Source organism: Syngnathoides biaculeatus, chromosome 4 (assembly GCF_019802595.1).
Source record: "Syngnathoides biaculeatus isolate LvHL_M chromosome 4, ASM1980259v1, whole genome shotgun sequence".
NCBI classification, from domain to species: Eukaryota; Metazoa; Chordata; class Actinopteri; order Syngnathiformes; family Syngnathidae; genus Syngnathoides; species Syngnathoides biaculeatus.
In genome coordinates this window covers 6086213-6111424 of record NC_084643.1, presented here as the reverse complement: position 1 = coordinate 6111424, position 25212 = coordinate 6086213, and the positions used below count along the sequence as shown (strand labels likewise).

The window sequence follows — 25212 nt, the reverse complement described above, 5'->3', positions numbered from 1 at the left end:
AGAAAAATAAAAGAAACATACCAGTAAAGATCACCTAGACACGGCAGTAACACAGCAGCAACATGGTAGCTAGCACAGCTCTAACGCTAGCGAGGCACTAACGCTAGCACGGCATTAACAGGGCCGGTTAAAAAAAAAATATATTGGTAAAAATCACGTAGACATAGCAGTAACTCAGCAGCAACTCGCTAGCACAGCGCTAACAGGGCTGGTAAAAAAACATACTGGTAAAAGTCACTTCCTCTGCACATATATTCCTCCAGTCTCACTCTTACCTTTTCCGCTCGAGTCCCCACTTGTGGCTGGTAGAAAAAAAAATGCACAAATTAGCCGCATCGCCGCATAAGCTGCAGGGTTGAAAGCGTGTGAAAAAAGTCGTGGCTATATAGGCCGGAAATTACGGAATAAATGTCTGTCCAAAAGGAAGGGAAGGACATCAATAATAAATTAATTTGTTCCTTTTAAAACAATAATTTTCATAAATACAAATGGATTTTTATTCCCAACAACCAGTCTGTGAGGGTTGAAAAAAATGTTCACTTTAATGACTAATATTTGCACAATACGAGTGACGCAAATAATGTACATAAGTTACAAAAAATGATTTGTTAGGAAAACAACAGGGGTTAGTGGAGTCACTTTTAATAAACATTTGTGTGAGTATTAATTTAACTGTTACCTCAACATCCAGTGTTGAATAACTTGATTTGGTTTATTTTTTTATCTTTTAGTATCAGATGATGCATACAAATCGACAGAACCTGATGTAAGCGTCTTAAATGTGTTGGAAACATGAATACATTTTCCGTGGAGCGTTCAGTAGTTTCTTTTCCAAACATAAACTTTGGCAAATAGCTGCACGCTTTACAGTTGGAACATCTTTCTACTGCTGTCACCGCGAAAAAAAACAGCAATTATGACCGTCTGTGTGAATGGAATGTTTAGTTTTTGTTTAATACCCAAAATTATTTTGCTCAAAGGGAGCACTGGGTTTGACAAAACCTGAAATATCCAAAACAGAGAGCTTATAATTTGTTTTCGTTCATAAAAGAAAAAAAAAAAAAACTCTAGAAAAGGGAACACAATATGACATACTCGCATCCATATAAGCCTGAGAGATGAATTTGTAAAATATAATTCATTTTTTTGCACTTTCCCTCACACAGGGACTCAAAAATGATGGATTATTTTTCTGATTATTTTGCTACAAATTTATGATATTAATGTAGAAAGCTGGGGGGGGGGATACAAGACTCACACAGGGGGAAAAAAAATTGGATGTCGCATCACGTCCACAATTAACAGAATTCGCACAACATTTAGACTGGATTGTAAGAGAAAATGTCCAGACATCATAATTGTAAAAAAAAGAAGAATACCATCAAGGTATCGACAGCATAACACATAAACGTTTGCAAATAGTGTCATAAAAGGCATCAGATCTTCCTCCGCTTCTAAAGGGGAGGACAGTAGAAGACAATAATTCAAGGTTTAAAAACAAGACTGTGGCGACCCGCGTCCTAGGCCTCAAAGCGCCTGGGGCAGATGACGGGCGCGATGAGGGTGCAAATGTAGAGCAGCAGGCACACCCACGAAGACGAAATCTTGATCCAGAACACCGACCAGCTCTCGTCCAACAGCTTCTCAATCCGGTAGTTGTCGTAGCTGAAAAGGATTCACCCCGGGTGAGCGGAAAGGGAACGACGCGTAACCTCATACACGCGCGAGCCCGACTTTGACGACTTACTGGAACCAGTTTGTTATGGTCATCATGATGTAAAGGGAACCCAGGAAGAAGACGAAGTGGAAATATTTGTAGCTGTAGTTGGTCGCCACGCTCTCGTCGTAGACCACGTTTTGCCCTCCGCCGCTCTTCTCTTCGTCGTAGTCGTCTGGAAGCGGAATGACTTCGGTCACAAGAATTCACACAAAAGAGCGACATTTGGACGGGCATTTTTAAAAAAAATATATCAGATCTCATCTGTGTTGGGTACAGAATTTGCTTTGTGCAAGTTTCATCTGGACCCACCCAAGTGCACAAATATGGATGATCCCGTTAAACGTGTCCAGGAGATTTACTTCCTCTAAGCTACTAAGATTTTAAAACGCTAGCATTCACTTATTGATTAGGCACAAGAGAAGAATATTGACATCATGATTAGGCACAAGAAAAGAATATTGACATCAATGTTCCCTCTAATTTTGACGCGTCTGAGCAAACGCACTAAGCCCGTGAGCGCCCCCTTTGACCACTGTGAGCAACATCAGACGTATGCACTCTGGTCAATCGGCATCATCCATTATCACAGATACATCATATCACACGGCTCATTAAAAGGTTCAGATTACATTCCCATCAGAACATTTTTAAGAACAATTTTGTGTTTTTTCCAACTTACACTGAAAATATCAACAAATGAAAAAATACATTACAATACAAATTGATTCCAAGCCAACTATTAACTATAGATTTGAAATGCCGCTTCCAACTTTGTTTCTTTTTTTTTTTTTAAACTCTCAATGATATCCCAGTCTGTTTTTCTTGGTGCAAAACTGAATTATTGCTTGCAGAACATCTTTTGCAGTGCAAGTTCAAAGCCGAATGATGCTCCCAAACTGTTTTAGGGTTAATGTAGTGTTGCCTCCTATATGTAAAATATAGAATCAAGTTTTTGGGCAATGTATCGTCTGTGCTTTCATCCTCGATCATGCTGTGCCAAGGTGGAATTTTAACATTATACGCCATCTCATCCTGTACTTTCTACTTTGGCTTCAGACCAGACTTTTTTTTTACTCAAAAAAGAAAAAATCTTGTCCAGTTGCACCACTTTTTCTTCAATTATTCACATACCCCGGTGTTTGTAATTATAAGTATTCCCCTTTAAAGTGGAGGGGAGGGGGGCGTTGTCAGGTAAACTAGGAAGTAGCGTGTGTGGGTCGGTGTGACCGAGCAGCAGCTCTTTGTGAGAGGCAGTTTGATGCAGTGTTTTAAAAAAAAAAAATTAAAAAGAGAGTGTGCGACAAGTGCGCAAATGCGCAGTTGCGCAGCTTAGAGGGAAGATTGATTGACATGATTCTGCGCTTTTTCCAAACGTTCGTTTGGATTGCCTTGCCACTTCCTCGGGCTCCAGCAGGTGGCGGTGGCGTCCTACAAACGGCTCTGCGCTCGTCATGCCGACCTCCTAGTAACAGTGACATCAGCCGCGTTTGCTGACCAATACCTTCTCAACATCTCGTAACAGTGTGATGAATAACAATGAGCCGAAGCGGTGTGTGCGCACACTCCCGCTGGGGATATATTCACACACACTCAACAGGCTGGAGGGACACCGCATACGGAGGGAGCCAACGAGGAGAAATATCAAAAGGTGTGAAATTCGCGGAATGGAGAAAAAGTGATTTTTCTACCTGTGTCATCCGGGAAGCAGAAACAGCATCGTGCTCTCTATGGGATGAAGGAAAAAAAAACACAAACATGTGAACCGAGATATCGTGACACAAGACACAATGTCCCCTGAGACTAAACCAATTGAAAAAAATTTCTGCTTCTGTTAAATGACCTTTCCGACCTGTCAATCACTCGTACAATAATAACCAATCAAATAGCTGCATTGTCTTGACACGCCCCTCTCGGCAAATTGTCCCGCAAGCAATGCTGGTGGTCAGTAGCGTGCGCTTGGAAAAGTTCACGTTACGAAGAAAACGGTCCTCAGATGCGCTCGGGGAACGTGCAATTCTGATGAAAGATATCCTGCGAGGTTACAAGGGGCCCGCTTCATTTTCCAATTTTCCTGTTGAATTTCAATATGAAGTTCGTGAGGCGTCAAACTTTTTTTGCATCGATCGCCAACGTTTCGCTGTAACTCTGACGTTCCGAAATCTTAGTTCCGTGTACATATCCTTGCGTGACATCGTTGAGACCTCTCTGTAGAGCTCTGAGAGGAGTGTTAATTAGTGATGCTTCCCATAACCGTTGAATCCCCGAATGTATTGTGCAACCATGGTTATATAAGTTGTTTTTCACTCACTTGTTTTTCACTTTCGTATCACTCACTTGTTTTTCGCATCACTTGTTTTTCTGCTCAAGACGTCTGGACCGTTTTCACTATCTTGTTCACATGCATACCAAAGACGAACATTGTTGTGGGATGTCTCGACACTTATGGCTGCGTAAGATGTTTCTCAGGGCCTGAAGGACACACTTAGGTGTCACTAGTAAATCAGGGTTGGAAACAATTGTTGCGGCGCCAGGTGGGACACGGGTAGGCCGCCCGCAACTGAAAAGTATAATAGAGAGATGCAGAGTACAAACAGGTAGAGTCTGCTGCGGGTTTCGTACGGACGCCCAGCTGGTTGACAAGGGGACCTCTACCTGGGTGAACGGCTCTCCGCCTTCTCGGCATAGGTAAGGGGCTCATATGATTGATTTCACGCAATGTCAAGTGTGTTTTGAGAACTTGCATTTGGTCGAAACAAATATGCCAGTTATTGAGGCTAAATAGCATTTTGGAACGTTGGGTCTTTTGTTGAGTGTCGTCTTTGTCTCCTGAGCGCCGACCGGCACCGATCCTTTCAATAAAACAAGCTCTCTTGGACAAGTCTGACGCATTTGGCAAAAAACATACCCCAATGTTATCTGGAATACGCGATAGAGAATCGACTTCAAACACGTTATGTTCAATCGCCATTTTGTAAGCTTGTGGGACATGTCTAAGGGGGCGGAGCTTACGACCGCCATCGGAAAGGTCCATTGAACTGAAACTCGGAATCAATAATATTGGCACACCACACACTCGAGGAAAAAGCAAAACATTTGGGCGTACTTCGGTCTCCGGTTCACTGTTTCTGCACACTCGGAGCGCCGCGGATCTTCGTTTGATCGTGGAGGTCAGGCTGTGTGGGAAAAACCAGACTCAGTTATTTTCCATCACAAGTCATGCGCCGTTCCGGACGGCCAGTGAATCTCATTTTCTCCCGCATTATCTGTCATCTCAGCGATATTCCTTACCAGGAGTAAAGGATGCAGCCAAACAAGATAACGGCTCCCAGAGCTTTGACGATCTTCTTGTCGCTCTCCCGCCCGGATTTAAAAGGAAAGACGCACACGGTCGTGTTCAGCCCGTCGTTCTCCACCACTGCAAGCGCAAAAGCTATTAAGAGCAGGACGCGGTGCAGTAGTACAAGAATGATCAATTATTAACTATTGAGGCCGCACAAATGGATAAGTGATGAGGAAAATGTGCGGCTCGTGAGGCGGCAGGAGCTCGGTCTGCCAAATGCCACAAAAAGAAGACAATTGGACAGGAGTGACGCCAGCGTTCAATTATTCTTATTTATATTAACATTAACATGGCTTCACTCCATTTTTACATTTGTAATAGGAATTGTATTGTTTATAATAAATGTATTCAATTCAACACATTCATTTTCCTTCATGATATTTTAAGACCAGTTCCAAACTCGAGGTTAATAAATTCACACATTAGTCCAGGCTTAAGACTTACAAGGCCACGACATGCCCAAGCGTCCGATTGTTAAGCCAACGCGTAATTGCTTTAAGTGTGTGGGTTAGGGCGCATAGTCTTAATATGCTTTAATTGCTAATTAGGTATACTTAAAAAAGATCACTAATTTATGATTAGTTATTATTTATCAGTATTATATTTATTCATTGTGCAGTCATTTAAAAAAATTGCAGAATATGTTACCAGCAATTCAAAGTGTGTGCACTCACCACCATAGGGGAAGAAATCATATTTGGGTTTTTTTTTACTTTTTCACAGGCATAACAGCCACGAGTGATCCAATAAATAAAACGAATTAAGCCGATGTTAATCTGCACGCATACTTCCCTTTATAGTTTAAGAGCCGTTTTCTGCAACGAAGCATCATGGCGAAGGGTGTAACAAAACAAGCCTACTCAAATGTATCTGTTATTAATTATCATTACTAGTGTCTTTAAAAAAAAAAAACCTTTAGACTTAAAAATGGCAACAAATATTCTGTACAGCCCCCACGGTTTAAAAACATTTTTGAAAGTTGAAGAGTGTTCATAGATTTGTTCAAGCTATTTTTACCACCTTAAAAAAACAAAATGGGGACAGACCAACAGTATTGATTTTTTTTTTAGAGGAATTAATTTGATCATATTTTGACATATGGGGCTTCTGTTCGACAGCAACAACATATAATATATATGAATAATTTCCTATGTACCTGTGGCTGAAAAGCAAAGCATGAAAATTGCCAGTTGCCAAAATGCGCAAGTGTGGTCAATAAATGGGCCAGTGGTCATTTTTACAGTTGAAAAATTACACTGGCGAGTTTTATCAAGACTCTGAGGATAAACAAAAATCTTTTTTTTTTTGCTGAAATTCAACACATTTCATCATTTCATTTGACGTCATTTCAGTAGTTGGTACGGGCTTACTATTAGTTCATGCGGTTATGCAAGGCACACAAACATACATTTACACATCAAGAATCCTCAATATACTTTAAAATAAATATGTTTTGCAATTTGTAGAGCGTAGATCTTTGTGGCTTGGTCATTCTATTTCATCATTGGTCCTTCAAAATTCAGTTTCTTGATAAGAACACCAGGGGTCGCAGTTCTTCCGGTGCAGTGAGCTGGGATGTGTTGCCAGAGGGGAAAAAAAAAAAAAAAAAAAAAAAAAAAAAAAAATCGGCAAACATAGGAGAGTAAGTTGCCGATCTGAATTTGCTCGCCATTATCCAGTTCAGGTGTGTTTAACCGCGTCATCATTGTCACTTTATGCATTCATACTCACTTTCTGTCGGTTTGCTGGAGAAAGCCGAGAAGGTGAGGTACATCACGTACACACTGATGATTCCGGGTTGGAGCGGGCCTGACGTGGGCTGAACTGAGGGCGGCACGAAAGGTAAAAAGAATAGGGAGATTAAACCCAAGAATCTAAGAAATCTGATCCCATCTGTTTCAACAAAGTTTTCATTTTTAATGACGATGCACATTTCTAAAGACGCTTTCATTTGTATTTGGACTCGTGAGTCGAGGAGGCGCTCACGTTTCTGAATCATGGGCGAGATCGCGAGGACGGTCACAATAAAGCAGAGGGTGCCGTTGACGCCCAGGAAGATCTTGTTGAGGTGACACGCTGTGCGGTGGGTGTAGTACAGACCCATGAACATCACGGCTCCCACCGCGATGCTGTACAGCACCAGGGTCACCAAGGCCAACGCTGCGTACCACAGGCGGTTATACTTCACTCCCGAGCTCCTGCGTACGAAAGACATACAGAGAGGAAGGGGAGCAGTGGGATAAAACAGGGTAAAAACAACATAAATGTGGGGTAACCCAAATCAAAATATAAAAAGGAAACCAACTCGGTCCTAAAGAAATAAATGAAAGACAGAGAAGCCTGGTGAGATCTTCCTGTAGCCCTATCCCTCCCACCACAACAAAAACAACAGCAGCAAAAACATAGCTATATTTTTTCTTCAAGTAAACCCACAGAACGAGTACCGTAATTTCTCGAGTATAATGCGTCCCGAAGTATAATGCGCACCCTCAAAGTTGACCTAAAAAAAAAAAAAATATATATATATATATTATATATATATATATATATATATATATATATTATATATATATATATATATATATATGGAAAATCCTTCTACCAATGTACAATGCGCTGCTACCCATATGCTCAAAATATTGGGAATTGATATTTTGTTAGGTTTGGACTTATATTGTTTTTCAAAAAAAAAAAAAATAAAAATGTCCGTACAACAATCATTAATAATAATCATTGTGCACATGCTGATGTAGCCGTAATATAATCTCGGAACAGGCCCAGGATACGCTTGTCCTGGTCCCTGGAATTGTCCGAACAGAATCCCTCCACAAACTAAAATAAATGCTCAATGATGGCATAACACATATTACAGCCTTAAATAAATATTTAACACCGTTTGACTTGAACTTTTTTTGCATGAAATATTTGTGCATAAAACTTTGTGCATTATCCTCTACATTGCACATCCTTGGCTAAGACTTGAAAAGCAACATCTGGCTCATCTCCAATCTGAAAAATATCCGTCGTAGCTACCTTTGGTGACCTCGTCCAGTTCTGGAGCCTCCTGAATTCATGAACAGTGATCCTATTTTGCTATCGAGGCGACCTATCGTTGTTTCGGACTGCGGCGCTAATTCCGGGTTGGCGGCACGAGTGATGACAAATTTCTTTTAAAAGCAGCTGCGCAACTAGCCGTTGGTAGTCGCCATTTTTTGTCTCGGTTTAAGTTAAAGCAAACTCATGGGCAGTCGTTTCTGATCTTTGGTGCGGTAGCAACAAACATGCTACGCTAACGATCGTAAAATGCAAGCTCCCCGAGGAGGTCACAGCGTTCAGGTTGGGGGCGCACATTACTGTAATAAATATAAATGTGTAACATAAGGCATCGAATATCATATCGAAATGTATATGTTTACATTTTTTTTAAACACTTTATGTACATGTATACAATGTGATTGTATTTTTCATTCTTCATCCATACCTAAATACATTTTGAAAATATTTCCGGAAAAATTTGCGCATTATTTTCGAGAAATTACGGTACGTCCCACCCTCTCAGTTTGTACCGATGCGGCCTTGTGTGCTTCCGAAGCCCCACGGACTGACCAGTTTGTGTTCCACCGGTGGGCAAACTCCACCAGCATCATGAGCTGGATCAGCAGGAAGACGAAGCCGCCGGCAGCTCCGATGTAGCGCCACACTAAGGAAGACACATTCCGGTCAATTCTTAAAGCTAATACCAAACCTTTGTCACGGCTTAATGTCTCAAGGTGCGAAAAAGAAAAAAAATGGAGGCAGAATAAAACAATCAACGCGTCTGTTCCAAACAAAAGTAGAAAACATCTCGTCTACTATCCTCAACGATCACGACTGACACCCGTTTTTTAGCATACCATTTTCAGGAGGTATAGTCAAAATGTGATATATAGTATTTACCTTCCAGAAATATTTCCTCTTGTGGAATAAAGAAGCCTCCTGCACAGCTGGCCACAAGCAAAATGAATTTTGGCAACCAAAACCTGAAACGATGACATGACCATTGATAGAATATACATAACATATATACCATCCTCCTCCCCGCAGAAAAATAAGTAAATAAATAAAATCCCAGATTTTTAGGAAGAGAAACCAAATCAGTCACACCACACCATTAATACTTAGATTTACTTTTGCACCTAATTTAGTCTTCAACAAATGACATGCATGTTTTTGGAAAGTGGGACGGAGCAAAAGTAGACTTGCAAAATCCAGATGGGAAAGCAGAAACTCAAACCAAGAACCTCTGACTTCTGAGAGTGGCAGAAAAAAAAAAAACACACTTCCTCACCTACAACTATGTGCACGTCGTGGTTATAACAACAACAGAAATCATTGCTGTAAGATTTTATGGATTTGGAAAAACATGTTTTCAAATTACAGTAAAGCCTCGGTTCTTGAACGTCCCCGTTTTCGAACAAAGTGTTCAAACGAAAATTTCAACATTTTTTTTGCTTCTGTTTTCAAACAAAAATTGGTATTCGAACGCCCCTGAAAAAACCCGGAAATAACATAATGCGTGCGGCACAAGCAGTTGACCCACCCGCGACGCGTTTTGTTATTGTCAATTTCAACGCCGCCTGAAAAAAAAAAAAAAACCGGAAATGACATAACGCGCGCGGCGCAAGCCACGCGCGTTATGTCATTCTGTATAACGCAGACTCTGTACTCCAAGCCTAGCGTACTCTACTGCTAAAGATTTTAAGCAAAAAATAAATATATTTCTTAAATTATTTTAATATATAAAGTATTTCCATAAGTATATATAAGTATAACATAATAATAATAAGTATAATATAAGTATAAATATATAAGTAATCTAAGTATTACACAATATAATAATATTAATGTATGTATGTATAATGCATGTAATATAATATAAGTATTTATATACATGTATTTCTACTATGCTGTTTATTATCAGGAAAAGCTCAACGCTTTAAAAAGCCCAATTTTTTCGGCTTGGAACGCATTATTTCTTTTTCCATTCATTGTAATGGGAAACATCGTTTCGGTTTTCGAACAAATCACTTCTCGAACCGTTTTCTGGAACGGATTATGGTCGAGAACCGAGGTATCACTTTACTTCAGTATGAGCCCCATTACATCGCATTTTTTCTTGAACTTTCTGTCATTTGGCAGCACGGTGGGCATTTTTTCCCCTAACGCTCGTGCCTACTAGTCTGGCTTCCTTCCCACATTACAAAAACAAACTGGTTTGATTTGAATGGATTGAGTACAGCGGATGTACTGTATCTTTCATCAAACTCTTATTCAGGTGCAACATTTAGAATGAGCTTATGACCTGGAAACGCAATTCCGTTCGGGCAGATCTGACCTTTTGTGTCAACTCGGACTGACGATTCTTACCCGTTGTGTATGGCTGCCCGCCAGCCAGTACTGTTATTGACGCCTATGGTGAAGATGGAGAAGATGAAGAAGAAACAGGCCATGCCAAAGCACACCTTGTAGACGGCAGAGTAACCCACCAGGGTTTTGCAGTTCTTCCCTGCATTCAACTTCTCGCACAGCTCACTGTAGAAGGGGATCTAAGCGACAACACGAACACAAAGCCAAAGTGGATTAGCCCTCGGCTGTATTGAACCACTTGGAAACCCGCCGTCACCCACCTCCGCCCATGTTTGTCTAGGCCTCAGTGAAGAGGTCCAATAGCGCCTATTCCGAGCGTCACGCCTCTTAAGGGGCGAAAAGAGCAAACGGGCGGGAACAACAACCCCGAGTTTTCGCCTCCGAGCTTTCTTTCACAGAACGATGGCTGGAGGCTGTTAAAAGAGTATTACAACTGCGCTCCAGTGTCTACAAACACAAGACGCAGATGAATAAATTAACAGACTTTTACTGCAAATGCAAATTGAGGGTATTGAGAACGGTGTTGAGAAGAAAGACGCTACAACGCAATTGGAATGTGTTGATACGCTCATCGCGAAACACAGAAATAAAATAGATTTCCGTACTTAAAAAAAAAAAATAGGCCTTAACAGAGTGAGGACGATAGTTTGTCGCCGCCTTCACTGCAGACGAGACAAGAGGCGCTTATGGAAGAATGGAAAAATGTCACGGCAGACTCCATATATAGTAGTCGCTACAGAAACCAAACACAAACTATGAGAATTCAAGATCGCTGCCATGAGCCACCCGCAGATTTAGTTGTCAACCTCTCGGGGTTGGATTAACGCACGAGCTAAAAAGAGCCCTTTTTCGAACCCTTTGTCAGGCGTCGAGGAGGACATTTGCATGCCCGTTAAAGAGGGAAGAAGGCCGTCTGTCTCAAACGGCGGCAAATCTTGCAGCCCTCGGCCGAATAATGGCCGCTCTTATAGCCAGGGACTTCCCACTGACAAGACATTTCGAGAGAAAGTGCGTGTGAGAGAGGGAGGAGGTGAATACTGCAAACGACATGTTCAGCGTATAAGGCAGGGGTCGGGAACCTTTTTGGCTGAGAGAGCCATAAACGTCAAATATTTTAAAATGTCATTCCAAAAGAACCAGCCAATATTTTTAAAACTAAATACAAATGTATTCGTGCATTTTATGGCACACTTTAAGAGTACAATAAGTCTCTAAATTAATTTAAAGGTCAAGTGTCATGAAATGGATGATTTTTAGTATGTTATTAATGAAAAAACGGCAGCTAGTATGTACCCATCCATTTTTTTTCCCGACCACAAAACATGCTTTTGACATATATATGGCTTTTTGTAACTCCCGCCATGAAAATCATCTCGAGGGATTTGTTTTCGAGAAGAAGCAGGAAGTGACGTAGAGGGCCTTGTCAACAAGGGCGAGCCAGCCTTGTGGATCGCCGCCGCCGGCCTTGCCAACACGGCTTCAGCCGGGGTGGCTTGTCGCGGCGCCGGGCCGCAGTGGCTCATCTCCGCCGCGGAGGTGGATCGGATGGGGAAGTGGTTTGGCTGCGCCGTCGTTGTCGCTCTTGGCCGCGGGCGCCGTTGTACATCGCTGCTGCCGCGGCGGTGGATCGGGTGGGGAGGTGATCCGCATATCATCTAAATATGGCTCGAAACGATCGGGTAATATCGCCCCGGTCACTTCAGTCGGTTGTGAGACGTTCTCTTCTTCAAAAAGAGTTTCCGTGTCCGAAGGGGCGTGTTCATCTCCCATAGTAGGTGGTACGGCATATTTTCAATGGCGAATGTCCCAGTGTGACATCACTGACAGACGATGCAGCCAATATGGCTAACACTTGTTGAATGAGACTTCCGCAACTTTGCGCACGGATGACGCGCTCTCTGCTCATATTTATTTTTTCGTATAGACATTGAAGTGAATAATGTTATATGTATTTTTCATTACAATATTCATAGGGATGATACTTGGGCTTTAAGGCTACTCAAATAATTTGATTTAATCAATAGGAGGACTGAGACTTGTTTCCATATAATAACAGATGGACTGTGTGGGACAAAAACAATTCTTGTGTTTTCTTTCAATGTCTGTACATCGCGTGCATACAGCACTTACCTTTTGCATCTCTTCCTCTACGGTGGGGGACATCATGATGACACAGACGACAGTGACCAGCAGAAGGAAGATGGTGTACATGATGCGGGTCGCTGTGGACTGTTTGATTTTTGGGCAGCAGTTGCAGCAGCACGAGCAGGCCGCTGAGCCGCAGCAGCAGGCCAGCTGCAATGTGGAGCAGAGACCACAAGATCAAAACACCTTTCAACCTTAGCACGCGCTAAGAAGTCATGCACGCATACATGATTTTCAGTAGTGTTCCCCCCGGGAGTTACGCTTCTTACACTCATGGATGCAGTATTAATACACACTGTTTACACTAGCAAAATGCATGCCAGCACACGTGGTAGCATGTATGCAAGCTACTACATGATGGCGCTCACGAGGAAATATGGAACAATTCACATTTGTAAACGGAGGAACCTTACATTGGGCCACACGCAGCCTGTGTAGGCAGGTCACGACTGACAATGCGGACACACTCACGCTGTCACGCCGAAACTAAAACTATCAGAATCAGAATCAGCTTTCACGGCCAAGTATGTAACAAAATACAAGGAACTTGTCTCCGGCAGTCGGTGCAGCCCTGGTACGACGTTCAGAACAAAGAACAAACAAACCTAAAAGGAACAAAGAACAATAGACAATCAAGTAATAGGAACTATTCCTTATAAGAGTCACAGCTGTGGAACATGAAGAATCTTCTTCATTTCGAGAAGCAAAGAGTGCATCGACGCCCACATTATGTTAAGCCTATGCAGAGTCACACCACACCAGACGGAATAGCACAACTAGCAAATAATAAAACAAACAAAAGTCAAATGTTATTTATATGCTCCCAGCATGCCATACGGCACTAAGGGCCTCCATAGTGCCAGTGTGTTTAAAGCCCAAGTGTCATCCCTATAAACATTCTAAAATAGATATTGTCATGAAAAATGGTAATAACATTATTCACTTCGATGTCGATACGAAAAAATAAATATGAGCGGAGAGCGCGTCATCCATGCGCAAAGTTACGGAAGTCTCCTGGGACATCCAAGTGGTCGCCATACTGGCTGCATCGTCTGTCCGTGACATCACACGGGGACATTTGCCATTGAAAACACGCTGTGGCCCCTACCATGGGACACGCCCCTTCAGACACGGAAGCTCTTTTCGAAGAAGTGAACATCTCACAACGGAGTGAAGTGACCGGCGCAATATTACCCTATCGTTTCGAGCCGTATTTAGATGATATACGGATCACGGCCAAACCACCTCCGCGCGGCGGCGACAAAACCCACGAAGCTCTCTACCTTTGCACCTGTGCAATCCATTTTTCACGCCGAACTGGATCTTTTGGAAAAGTATGAAAAGCGAATCCATCCTCCCGAGTGTTCAAACAATATAACAAGCCGGAATTTTGGCTAACACGAAGGAACAACGAGCTACGTTCCAGCAGGTAGAACTAGTATAAACAGACGAGACCGCTTGAGCGCGCTACCGCCCCGTACGTCAATTCCTGCTTCTTCTCGAAAACAAATCCTTTTTCATGGCGGGAGTTACAAAAAGCCAAGTACGTCAAAATCATGTTTTGTGGTGAAAAAAAACCGGATGGGTTCATACCGGCTGCCGTTTTTTCATAAATAACATACTAAAAATCATGCATTTCATGACACTTGACCTACTTTGTTGGACAAGTCACACAACAACATTTGCAAATGTTGGGTGTGCACATACGGTACGCCAGAAGATAATTTAAGACCTTTGTGATAGTGAAAATACAGGAAATTAAAAAAAAATTAAAAATTTGGACACTAAAATCTGCAAAATGCAGAGCCTCGAACGGTGAACCGCAAACGGGCAAGGGCACACTGCATTCATTTATTCCAATTGCATAACTGCGGGATGAAAACCCAGAATTCAGGTCATCTTGCATAGCAACTTACCATACACCCCTGAACTTTTTTTATCCCCCAGTTGCCACAAAATTCAGAGTGACGAATAAAAAGGTGTCGAGATAGAAAGAAGTGAAAGTGTCGTTTTTAAATGCTTTCGTTTTAACTTGAACTTTCACTCGCTAGAACTACACAACCCTCACTGGCCAACTGAAAATGTTGCGCAAGTCTCCAATCAGATACACAAACACACACCGTAGCACACAAATACAGGCTTGACGTTGTATTTGGGAAAAAGGAGGTCCGATAAATGTATCTACTGGAGTTACCCCACCCTGCTTTTGTGAGTTCCCCAACAGTATGCAAAACTTCGCGTGAGGCGGCCTTCTGGGACCAAGTGTCAAGGATTTGAGTCCAACTGGCAAGACCACGCTAGATTTCTGTTGCCTCGGGGCTTTCACACCAGAGTGTGTGTCAGACTATTTAAGATAATGACTTAGAAAGCAGTGAAGATTATCCTGTCAACAAAATACTGCCTGTAATTAATTACTCGACAATATTGTAACTGAAAAGTCGTGTTTAGACCATAGAGGCAGTGGCGGTTCTTGGCTGCAAGACTGAAGGTTCACAAAGTACTACTCTTGTGATGAGGAAACACCCCAAAGTCTATTGTCCTTGTCGGAAGATACAGTATTATAATTTCTAAATGTGTCCATGGGTAAGTTTTTCCTCGCTCACAATGTTTGTGACCTCCATCTCCAAGCTACTCATTTGGATGTCTAAGTGGCATTCAAAACGAGAACCTTTAGCAGGTTCGGGCCGCGGTGTTGGCAAAGTTCCCGGCTGGATCCTCGGCCGTGTCAACACGCTTGAGCATTTTCCTCCTCGCTGCTTTAACAGGGTAATTGTTCTGCACCCACGTCCTCCTCAAAGGGTGATTAATTAGGCAATACAGGGTGACACCAAGCAAAAACCGAATGGGGCCATTTCAACTGAGAGGGTGTTTGGATTTCATTAGTTTGGGGGAAGGGGGGGGGGGTGGTCCACCAGTGAACGCAACCGTCCGAGGGGGCCAATGACAAACAGAGAGAAAAGGAGGATGTCTAAAGAAAATCCTTTTCAAAGACACCAATTAAAATTAAAAAAAGGAGTATCCATGGTAACAGAACTGACGCCGCCCACTGTGTGGCCCCCTCACCAACTCCTTGTCTGCCCTGCGAGCATATCAGCAGGTGGTCAGCGTGTCCCTGACATATGCCACTACTTCAATGTCCACGGCAAACCCCCACACTCCTCCTTTCCGCTTGCTTGTCATGTTGTTGCTCTGCCCCTCCCACAAAAAAGGCCTTTATCCTCCCTCAAAAAAACTCCCTCCTTGGTTCAGCTGCTGTACTATATATATATAAAAAAAAAAAAAAAAAAGAGCCATGAGTCGCAATTGACTGGAGAACCGTCAGGTTCCCCAAAAAGATTTGTCACATTTCCTCCAACCCCCACCCAGAAGAAACTTATACTGGAACGGCTGCGACAAGACCCGGAAATAACATAACGCACGCGGCCCGACCAGCTGATCCACGACACGCAATGTTATTGTGTATATTGCAGCCTCTGTATACTGAAGACTATTTGAATTTTATTGCACTTTCATTATTTGCTTAAATATGACCTTATACATTTAATCAACGGATAAAGTGTTGCCCGTCCGCTAAATCAGACATGGATGTGTTGCGGAGCCGGTGGTTGTCCTTGATCTTTGGACGCAGAAAACTGGCTGGTGCCATTCTCCTACCCCAGGTGTTGCCGTGAAGATGAACGACACCAGATAAGGAGCGGAAAGTTACCATCCCGGCCCAGGACCAGACTGCCCGGGGGTGGGCAGCCACTTTTACCATGGCCCCATACATATAAAAACCTTGTTACTGGGCAGATTTTGTCTTCTTCTTTGGCTATCCTGCCAGAAGACACACGTCTTGTGTGCGGCAGATACCGAGATAAGACCCGGACGTCTGTACTGCACATTCCTATGTAATAAATCCATTTGCTGTTAACTTTTTCCAATCATTGGTCATATCTTCGACGACTCGTGAACACGCGTAGGGTCCAAACTCGCAAATCCCTACAATACAGATGTGGGAGATGTCGATTCGGTTTTCGGACAAATCGCTTCTCGAACCCCCTTCCGGAACGGATTGTGGTCGCGAACCGAGGTTGTGCTGTATTTGTTATAGTCACCGGCCCTTTGGGACCCATCTCAAATTCTGGAGTGTAAACTGCAACGCTTCGTTACAGAGATCCTCGTGTAGGAGCCAGCGGCAGGAAGTCCTCAGGAAACATCTCAATGGTACTAAAATGGGATTTGTTTGTGGCTTTGACGAGAGAAGCGTTTCCATCTGGCCCGTAGAACAGCTCAGTGATCAAAGCTTAAAATGAAGACAAATCCTCGATCCAACATCTCAGCGGGGCCGTCTTGCCGTGCACTTTGGATGATTATCATTCCCGCCTACGCTGAGAACTATTTTCCTATCTCCAAGCTGAACTGAATGGAAAAAAAAACACATTTGGTGTGGGTCACAATCACAGGAAGTGTAGCCTGAATCAAACACAACAAAGACGATTCAATTTGCAAAGGTGAGCAGACGGTTGTGGACCAGATCGCTCCAAAATAGGTCATGGGCATGGAAAAAAAAAAAAAAAAAAGGGGGGTGGGGGAGCTACTGGGAGTGCAGGTAAGAGTGCCACGTGTTGCTTCTATTCACGATCACCAAAACAATCGGGATCTTCCAAAAGGAATGCTGAGAAATGAAAGTCTGCCTTTCATAAATTAAGCAGAAATGTGCTGCTATAAAAGAAAATTTGGGGAATTTGATCTAAGAGCTTAATGATCGTCGTGCCCGCGGAATAACGCTGACTAGGTTGCATCCACCGGACGGAAACAGTTCAGATGGAACTCTCGGCACACCCCCGCTGTCTCAAATTACAGCAGACCAGAAAGTGTTTGAGAGGAAGAAAGGAGAAAGGAATGACATCAAAGACAAAAGCAAAAAAAGATTCACGGCTCAGCTTCCCACCCACTGTGAGAACTGCCCCCGCTCGACTTAGCACCGGGACGCCGCCATTGTCTCGACATCTAGGCAGCTGTGTACACACAGCAAAAAATGTATCATTGCTCCGTTTTCTCGACACGCCAAGCGTTGGCGTCTTTCCTGGCAAATACGGCCCACGGCTACAAGTACAAATTACGAGTGGAGGTGTGGCGGTGGCGTGGGAAGAGGGGCCGGTGGGTGGTCTGGTACAAACAGCGGAGCCTCGCTAAGGAGAAAATACCAATTTGTGAGTTCGGAACAACCCGCTTACAGGAGCGTTTTCACAAATAGACAACGATGAAAATATTTGCTTGGTTGTGTAATTGTTTCCTACTGTATTAGGGCGGAGGCAGACCAGACCCAGCTATTTGCAATGCAAGCAGTTAAAAAGTACATTTTCCCATAATTATGTTTCCTTTACTCATGTTAATCATAAATGTGTGAACACTTCCACTGTTAGTGTTGATTTTCAGTCACGGGTGATTAACTGACTAAACTGCAGCACAATGTATGTTAACACTTCTATAATCATTTTAAATTGAACTTTACGCTGGCTTCTCCTCATTTTTCCGAGTCGCAAGTCCGGCGCAGACCACACGAGAGATGCAGCCAAACTGCTACCTTTGGGGGGGGGGGGGGGGGCGATAATTTGTATAAGTCCAGCGAGTTTTACAGCTCATCAAGACAAGACTTTGCGGATCGGCTGTCGCACTTGCGGCCACCGCGGCAGCTGTGCTGTTCGGTTGCAACGGCTCGGCAATGATATAACCATTAGCTAAACGAAAACGACAGCAAAATGGTCTGGCTCGCAGGGTGAAATTTGATGTGTATTTTCATTTTTATTTAATCTAATTGGCCTTGTAGAGCAGGGGCCACGAACATCATCCCTGTTCAAACCAAATGAGTACCCCGACGGGGTGTGTTCGAAAAATAGCTCAACAGTGATGGGACATTGTGATTCCCTAGGAAAGTAGCAGAATTATCCATCCATCCATTTTCTTAGCCGCTTATCCTCACGAGGGTCGCGGGGAGCCTATCCCAGCTGTCAACGGGCAGCAGGCGGGTTACACCCTGGACTGGTTGCCAGCCAATCGCATGGCACATTGAGACAACAGCCACACTCACAATCACACCGAGGGACAATTTAGAGCTGTTCAATTCATTTTGTATGTTTTTGGAATGTGGGGGGGGGGGGGGACCGGACTGCCCAGAGAAAACCCACGCAGGCACGGCGAGAACATGCAAACTCCACACAGGCGGGTCCGGGATTGAACCCGGGACCTCAGAATTGTGAGGCCAACGCTTTACCAGCTGAACCGCCGTGACGGCAGTAACAGAACTAATTTGTATTTGTAAATGTAAACACTTTTAGAGATCAATTTAAAATATTGCATATCTGTTTCGCGGCAGCACCATGGAGATATTGGTTAGAGCCTTTGCCTCACAGTTCTGAGGACTGGGGTTGGAATTCCAGTCCGGGGCCTGTGTGGAGTTTGCACGTTCTCTCAAAAAGATGCAACATTAATTGGACACTCTAAATTGAGTGCGACTGTTGTCCGTCTCCATGTGCCCTGCGATTGGCTGGCAAGCTCTCAGTTTCAGTTGTGAAACGTTAGTTGAAATACGTACGGGGCTTCTGAGATCTTCACTGTTTTGTTCCGTGCCAGACGGTCACGCATCCTAACTGTGCAGCTCCCACACGGTTTCGGTGGCGTTCTGCACTCACAGCCGACGCTTGCAGCTCTTTGGACCCGAGTCAGCGCTGGGCAAAAGCCTTCCCCCCCTACCTCCCTGCGACATGGTCTACGTCGCTGATCCCGCTGAGATGTTACGGGTGACTTGTTCCCCACACCGTGATCGCTCCTTTTTCCAAACCGAAACGTGCTCACTGCTTCTTGATTTTTCATTTGTGGGACGAGGAGGAAATCAACAGCCCGCACTTTCATTTGGGGGCTGAATACTCATACTCGGGAAAACTAATTCCACACAAAAATGGTTGTCTGGAACAAAGATTAGCAAGATGAAAATGTATCTGATGTCACTGTTTTGCCCCCTCCTGTCTTTACTTGAAATCTCTTCATTTTTTCCACATCTCCCTTCCGCTGAAGTACGCGGGAAACAGGAAAGTTTGTTTTGTTTTTTTTCGTCCTGGGACGAGCGATGTGCTTGTGTAATTAAATTCCTGAGCAGAGCAACTCAGCGGTGAGCCAGTGGACAAAATCTCCAAGCTGGGGGGAAAAGGTTGGGTCAGGACTGTCGGGTGGTTAACGCTCATTCGTTCAAAGGTAAAAGAGATAAGTGTCCAACTCAATCATTTTCTGAATTTTCCACATATTAATTATGATTAGAAGCAGAGGATTCTTTTTTTTTTTTTTTATAGCATGAGAATGTACCAAGGAATGCTTTGTGGACATACTATGTTAGCGTTTGAACATCTTGGCTTTGGGAAAGAGTTGAAAAATGAAAACAGAAACATCTGCTTGAGCTGTCTGTCATTTTGCTACCGCTTATCCTCTTTAGGGTTTCAGGTGAGCTGCAGCCTATCCCAGCTGATTTTGGGGCAAGAGGCGGGTTGCACCCTGGACTGGTCGCCCGCCAAATTACAGGACGCATACAGAACAACCATTCATCCCATTCACGCAATTGGACATTTTATTTAGTACTCGGTTTTAAACAAGGGGATGTGGTAGAACGTCAAAAGTATCATGTGAAAAGCTTATTTCGCACAGGGAGAACATACAAATTCCACACAGGAAGGTCGAATCTTGAGATTCGAACGCAGAACCTCAGAACAATCAGGCAGATGCCCTCAACCACCAGTTAACCGTGCAGGACCATTACACAAATACTGTAAATAGAAATATGACATCCAAGTAGATACATGCAAGTACTTCCAAGGTATTTATCCAATTGATTTCAGTCATGCAGCACAGTGGTTCAGCGGGGAAAGCGTTTGCCTCACAGTTCTGACGTCCGGGGTTCAATCCCGGACCCGCCTTGTGTGGAGTTTGCATGTTCTCCCTGTGCCTGCGTGGGTTTTCTCCCACATCCCAAAAAGATGCAACATTAATTGGACACTCTAAATTGCCCCCGGGTGTGATTGTGAGTGCAAATGTTTATCTCAATGTGCCCTGCGATTGGCTGGCGACCAGTTCAGGGTGTCCCCCGCCTCCTGCCCGTAGACAGCTGGGATAGGCTCCAGCTCTTCCCGCGACCCTCGTGAGGATAAGTAGCAAAGAAAATGGATGGATGGATTTTGGTCATTTTCCAATACTAAACATTGGAATCATAAATGTGAAATGTGAAAAAGGATGTACTGAAATACATGCAAGTAATATAAATATGTGGTTTAATGCGGGAACAGTGTTTTGTACTGTATACTATTACAAATGGTTTTGAAAAGGAGTTTATAAGTGTCAAAAACAATGATCATAATTTTAATAATATGCCTGCACAACAATGATCCTTGTTCAGCATTTTAACCATTTTAAAACTTCATCGTGTTATTAATGAAAGCGGCACACAGTTGGATGTTTTTCAAAGTCACACTTCAAAATACAAAGCAAACCCTGCCACGTGTTCCAAGCGACGTGTTTCCAAAAGTTTCGGGGACAAAAATTACAGAGTTCGAACCTGGCGCCGATGTGGACTTGTAATGACAGAGGGGAGAAATGTCAGCGGCTGGAAAAGTACAACCGGACCGCGGTAATAGCCACACGGGGGATGCGAACCACATGAAATCACCTCTGGTCCGATAGTTTACTGTACAAACGAAGGAACGGTCTTTGTTTCTTTTAAACATCTGCTCATCCCTCCAATATGTAATTTCATCGCAGCTCCTGCTAACCCATGTTTAGCTAGCTTTGTCTTCCATCAATATGTATAAAGCCACGTCAACAATGACTGATGGAAATTACGCATAGTTTCAAGATTCCTTATTAACAGTAAATGACAGTTTCGAGCACACAAAAAATAAACATAAAAAATGCTAATTGGGGGGGGGGGAGCCCGAACCGATGTTGAACGCAACATCAGGCGGAAACCACAAAGCGAACGACCAGTGCACTATTTTTAACGCTCAAGCACAAAAACAAAACAAAACAAAACAAAAAAAAGACAGTCGGGAAAACGGGTTTATTCCTCACCTGCGAGATACAGCACGGAGTACACATGCCGTTGGAGACGCGACAAGCAGCGTTGGGCAGAAAGCAAGGCGACCAAATGGAAACATAGACGCCGACGAACGCGATGGAAGGAAGGGCCGCGTTGCTGCTGTCCCTTCTGCCTCCGCGGCCCCGGAGCGCCCCAACGCCCGCCTCCCCTTCGATCTCTTCCTCTCCCCCTATCCTATCCCATAGCGATCACCTCACTGTACCGCTGCTACCGCCTTATCTCCCACCACGGACACACTCTTGCACACTGCACATAAAAAAAAATAAAAAAAACGCAAAAACTTATCGTACTTTATACTGTAAATACAGCATGTGTGCGCGTGTGACGCATTTGGGCGTCAAAGATAAACAATCATACAATAATGTTAAATGCAAATATACTAAAGGAACACCGTGTGTATACTAAAGTTTTCAGGTGCCCCCCCCCAAAAAAAAATACCACAAAGTAAAATAATAGGCAGCCAAAGATGCTAAATAAAGTAGAATCATTTTTAAATAGTGTTATTAGAGCCATGCCCTCTGATCCAACATCAGTGACCTCTCACCTCATAAATGTTACTGACGGATAAATGGTTAAAAATGGCGGCACGGTGGATCAGCCGGGTAAAGCGTTGGCCTCACAGTTCTGAGGTTCCAGGTTAGATCCCGGCCCTGCCTGTGTGGAGATTGCGTTTTCTCCCATGCATGGGTTTCCTCCCACATTCCAAAACATGCAACATTAATTGGACACTAAATTGCCCCTAGTTGTGATGGTGAGTGCGCCTGGTCCTGATGTGGCCTGCGATTGGCTGGCAACCAGTTCAGGGTGTAACCCGCACTCCCCACGACCCTCGTGAGGATAAGCGCCAAAGAAAATGGATGATGGATGGATATGCTATCTGATTGCTACTTGACTGATTTCAGATAGATCCACTGTTTTGCCCGCTTTGTGTCGATTCACTGCATTTAGTTCCATGCAGTTGTTCACGCAGCAATGTTTGAAATCTACACAAATGGGCGATTGTGTCCAAGCTCTATATAAGTCTGTTTTGAGCAACAAAAAAAAACATGGAGAGAAGGCCTTAAGGGAGCTGTAAAGGTCGCAGTTGTGAGCCATTTGACCCAGTGGCTGAACAAATACATCCATTGTGACCACCTCACAGAGGCATTGCTCATCTTGAGGAAGCTTTACAGCCATTTATTAGGAATCCCATTTTTCTTTTCTTTTTTTTGGGGGGGGTGTGGGGTGTGGGCACTGATCTAAAAAAAAAAAAAAAAAAAAAAAAAGACTGGATAGCGCATAAACATCGAGCGGTATGTCGATTAGTTGAAGGCAATTGGCCGGCATCTTTGTACTCCCAAAACACGTGGAAGACATGGCTTACAGGTTGGATTAAGGAGGGATTTTTCTCAAAATTTGCCATTTGGAATTAAAACTGGTCGTGTGAGCCTGACATTTTTTCAGTTTTGGTAACATGAAGGATTTTTAATTCCACTTGGTAAGGCAAAAAAGGCTAAGTCCAAAGGAAAGACAGATAACACCGCGACTAGCAAGAAACCTTGCATATTACCTATAGGGCCCGATTTCCGAGACATGTTAGCGTTTCCCAAAATACGCAGTGAAGCAAAATCATCATAACATAGCAAAAAAACAAGCAATTTTTTTTTGTCATAAAACATTACTTTTTTTATTCAATCAGTTTGATATATTTTGGGAAATAAGGATTCGTAACGGGAAAATACATTCTAAACGCATTGTTTATTTTTTGTCTCTGCGACGTCCGATTTCAGAGAGAAAATTTAAACTTGTTTCCTCGCATTTGAAAATCCAATTCAATTTGCAGAGTTCTGTATTATGAAATTCATCAAAAATTTCACAGAAAATGTGCTTTCTTGCTTATCCACTGATGAAGTTTGGGAAAATATTTACATCGAAGACAATGAACAGTGAACAACAACAACCGTAAACAAAACTTTGTACAAGTGAATAAATCTCATCAGAAAATAATGAAAAAAAATTTTTACAAAGAAATTTTAACAGTGTCAAAGTAAATCTTTCTAACTTACCTGTGGAGTGTTTTCTCCCAGCCCCAAAACTGGCGATTAACGCTGCACAGGCCGGCATAGTTGTTTTGGGAGTATCAGGATGGCGGATGGCGACTACGGTTTTGGTGGCCAATGAGCTAGCCAGACTTTTTTTTTTCTTTTTTCTTTTAGATCAGTGGGTGTGGGAGGGAGCCTGGACTTCATTAAAATTAAATTTTAATCCAGGCGATTTGTTAACAAGACTTGCAGACAGATTTGATTATATTTGACAAGTGTGTCACTTCTGCGGTCACCCTATTTAATCGGGGGAGGGGTGCCACCACAAGGGCGGCAGAATATCTTCTAGTTTACCAGCGAGCTGACACACGGGATTGGATCACTCATGTTCAAAAGGAGGGACAAGCTCTGTTAGGAAACATATTGTTGCCAAACATTGTCAAGATGGATCTGATCAAAGGGAGGACTCAGGCGAAACTGTTTACACCTCCCAACTATATTTCTGTTCATCCATTTTCGGCACTACGTGGCCTCATTAGTGTTGTCAGATAAGTCGGTAAAAAGTCTGGAACTCTCCCAGCTCGTGTTTTATCTATCTACGTGTTATCGCAAATGTTAGTGAAGGCCTCACTCCCACTAAGTGCAAAATTCAGAAAGGAACCACATGTCCGGAGGAACGTTGCCTCAAATTTTTCTGAGCAAACACAAAAACCGTGGGCGCTCCCTTTGACCACTGTGAGCAACATCACATTTATGCACTGTGGTCAATCAGTGTCATCCATTACATAAGTTACATGGGCAAATAAAAGGTTCAGATTACATTCCCAACAATTGTTTTTGCAAACTTACACAGAAAATGTCAAAAAACAAAACAACACATTACAATACAAATACATACCAAGCCAACTATTAACTATAAATTTGAAATGTTGCTTCCAACTTTGTTTTATTATTATTTTTTTAAACACACAATGATATCCCCGTCTGTTTTTCTTGGTGTAAAACTGAATTATTGCTTGCAGAATATCTTTCGCGATGCATGTCGGAAGCTGAATGATGCCCCCAAACAGTTTTAGGGTTAATGTTACGTTGCCACCTATATTTAAAATACAGAATTAGCTTTTTGAGCACTGTATCATCTGTGATTTCATCCTTGATCAGGCTGTGCCAAGGTGGAATTTTAACATTATACACCATCTCATCCTGCACTTTGTACTTTGGCTTCAGACCAGACCTTTTTTAACTAAAAAAAAAAAGACAAAATGTCATCCAGCTTCACCACTTTTTCTTATTCACATACCCCGGTGTTTGTAATTATGAGTGTACCCCTTTAAAATGGAGGGGGCGGTGTCAGGTAAACTAGGAAGTAGAGTATGTGGCCCGGTATGACAGAGCAGGCTGGAGTTCACTGCCTGGATCTGTTTTCCTCTGCGCTGAGAGCGTGCGAAGAGTGCGCAAA

The 25212-nt window shown here is 43.1% G+C and overlaps 1 protein-coding gene across 3 annotated transcripts; it reads right to left on the bottom strand.

The window, feature by feature from the left end:
- Positions 1-523: 523 nt before the first annotated feature.
- On the bottom strand, positions 524-25170 carry serinc5 (serine incorporator 5). 3 transcript variants are annotated; one of them, XM_061817897.1, is made up of 12 exons: positions 23778-25170; positions 12597-12761; positions 10467-10645; positions 8997-9079; positions 8667-8760; positions 7047-7258; positions 6792-6884; positions 5009-5135; positions 4824-4893; positions 3409-3445; positions 1748-1892; positions 524-1665 (listed from the first exon to the last, which is right to left on the bottom strand). In XM_061817897.1, the coding sequence occupies exons 2-12, from the start codon at positions 12675-12677 to the stop codon at positions 1521-1523; spliced, it is 1266 nt and encodes a 421-aa protein (XP_061673881.1). In that variant the 5' UTR covers positions 12678-12761; positions 23778-25170; the 3' UTR covers positions 524-1520. The 3 variants fall into 3 exon arrangements, with proteins under 3 accessions (XP_061673881.1, XP_061673880.1, XP_061673879.1); XM_061817896.1 differs by lacking the exon at positions 23778-25170 and adding an exon at positions 22277-22420; XM_061817895.1 differs by lacking the exon at positions 23778-25170 and adding an exon at positions 21705-21937.
- Between the last annotated feature and the right edge of the window lie 42 nt (positions 25171-25212).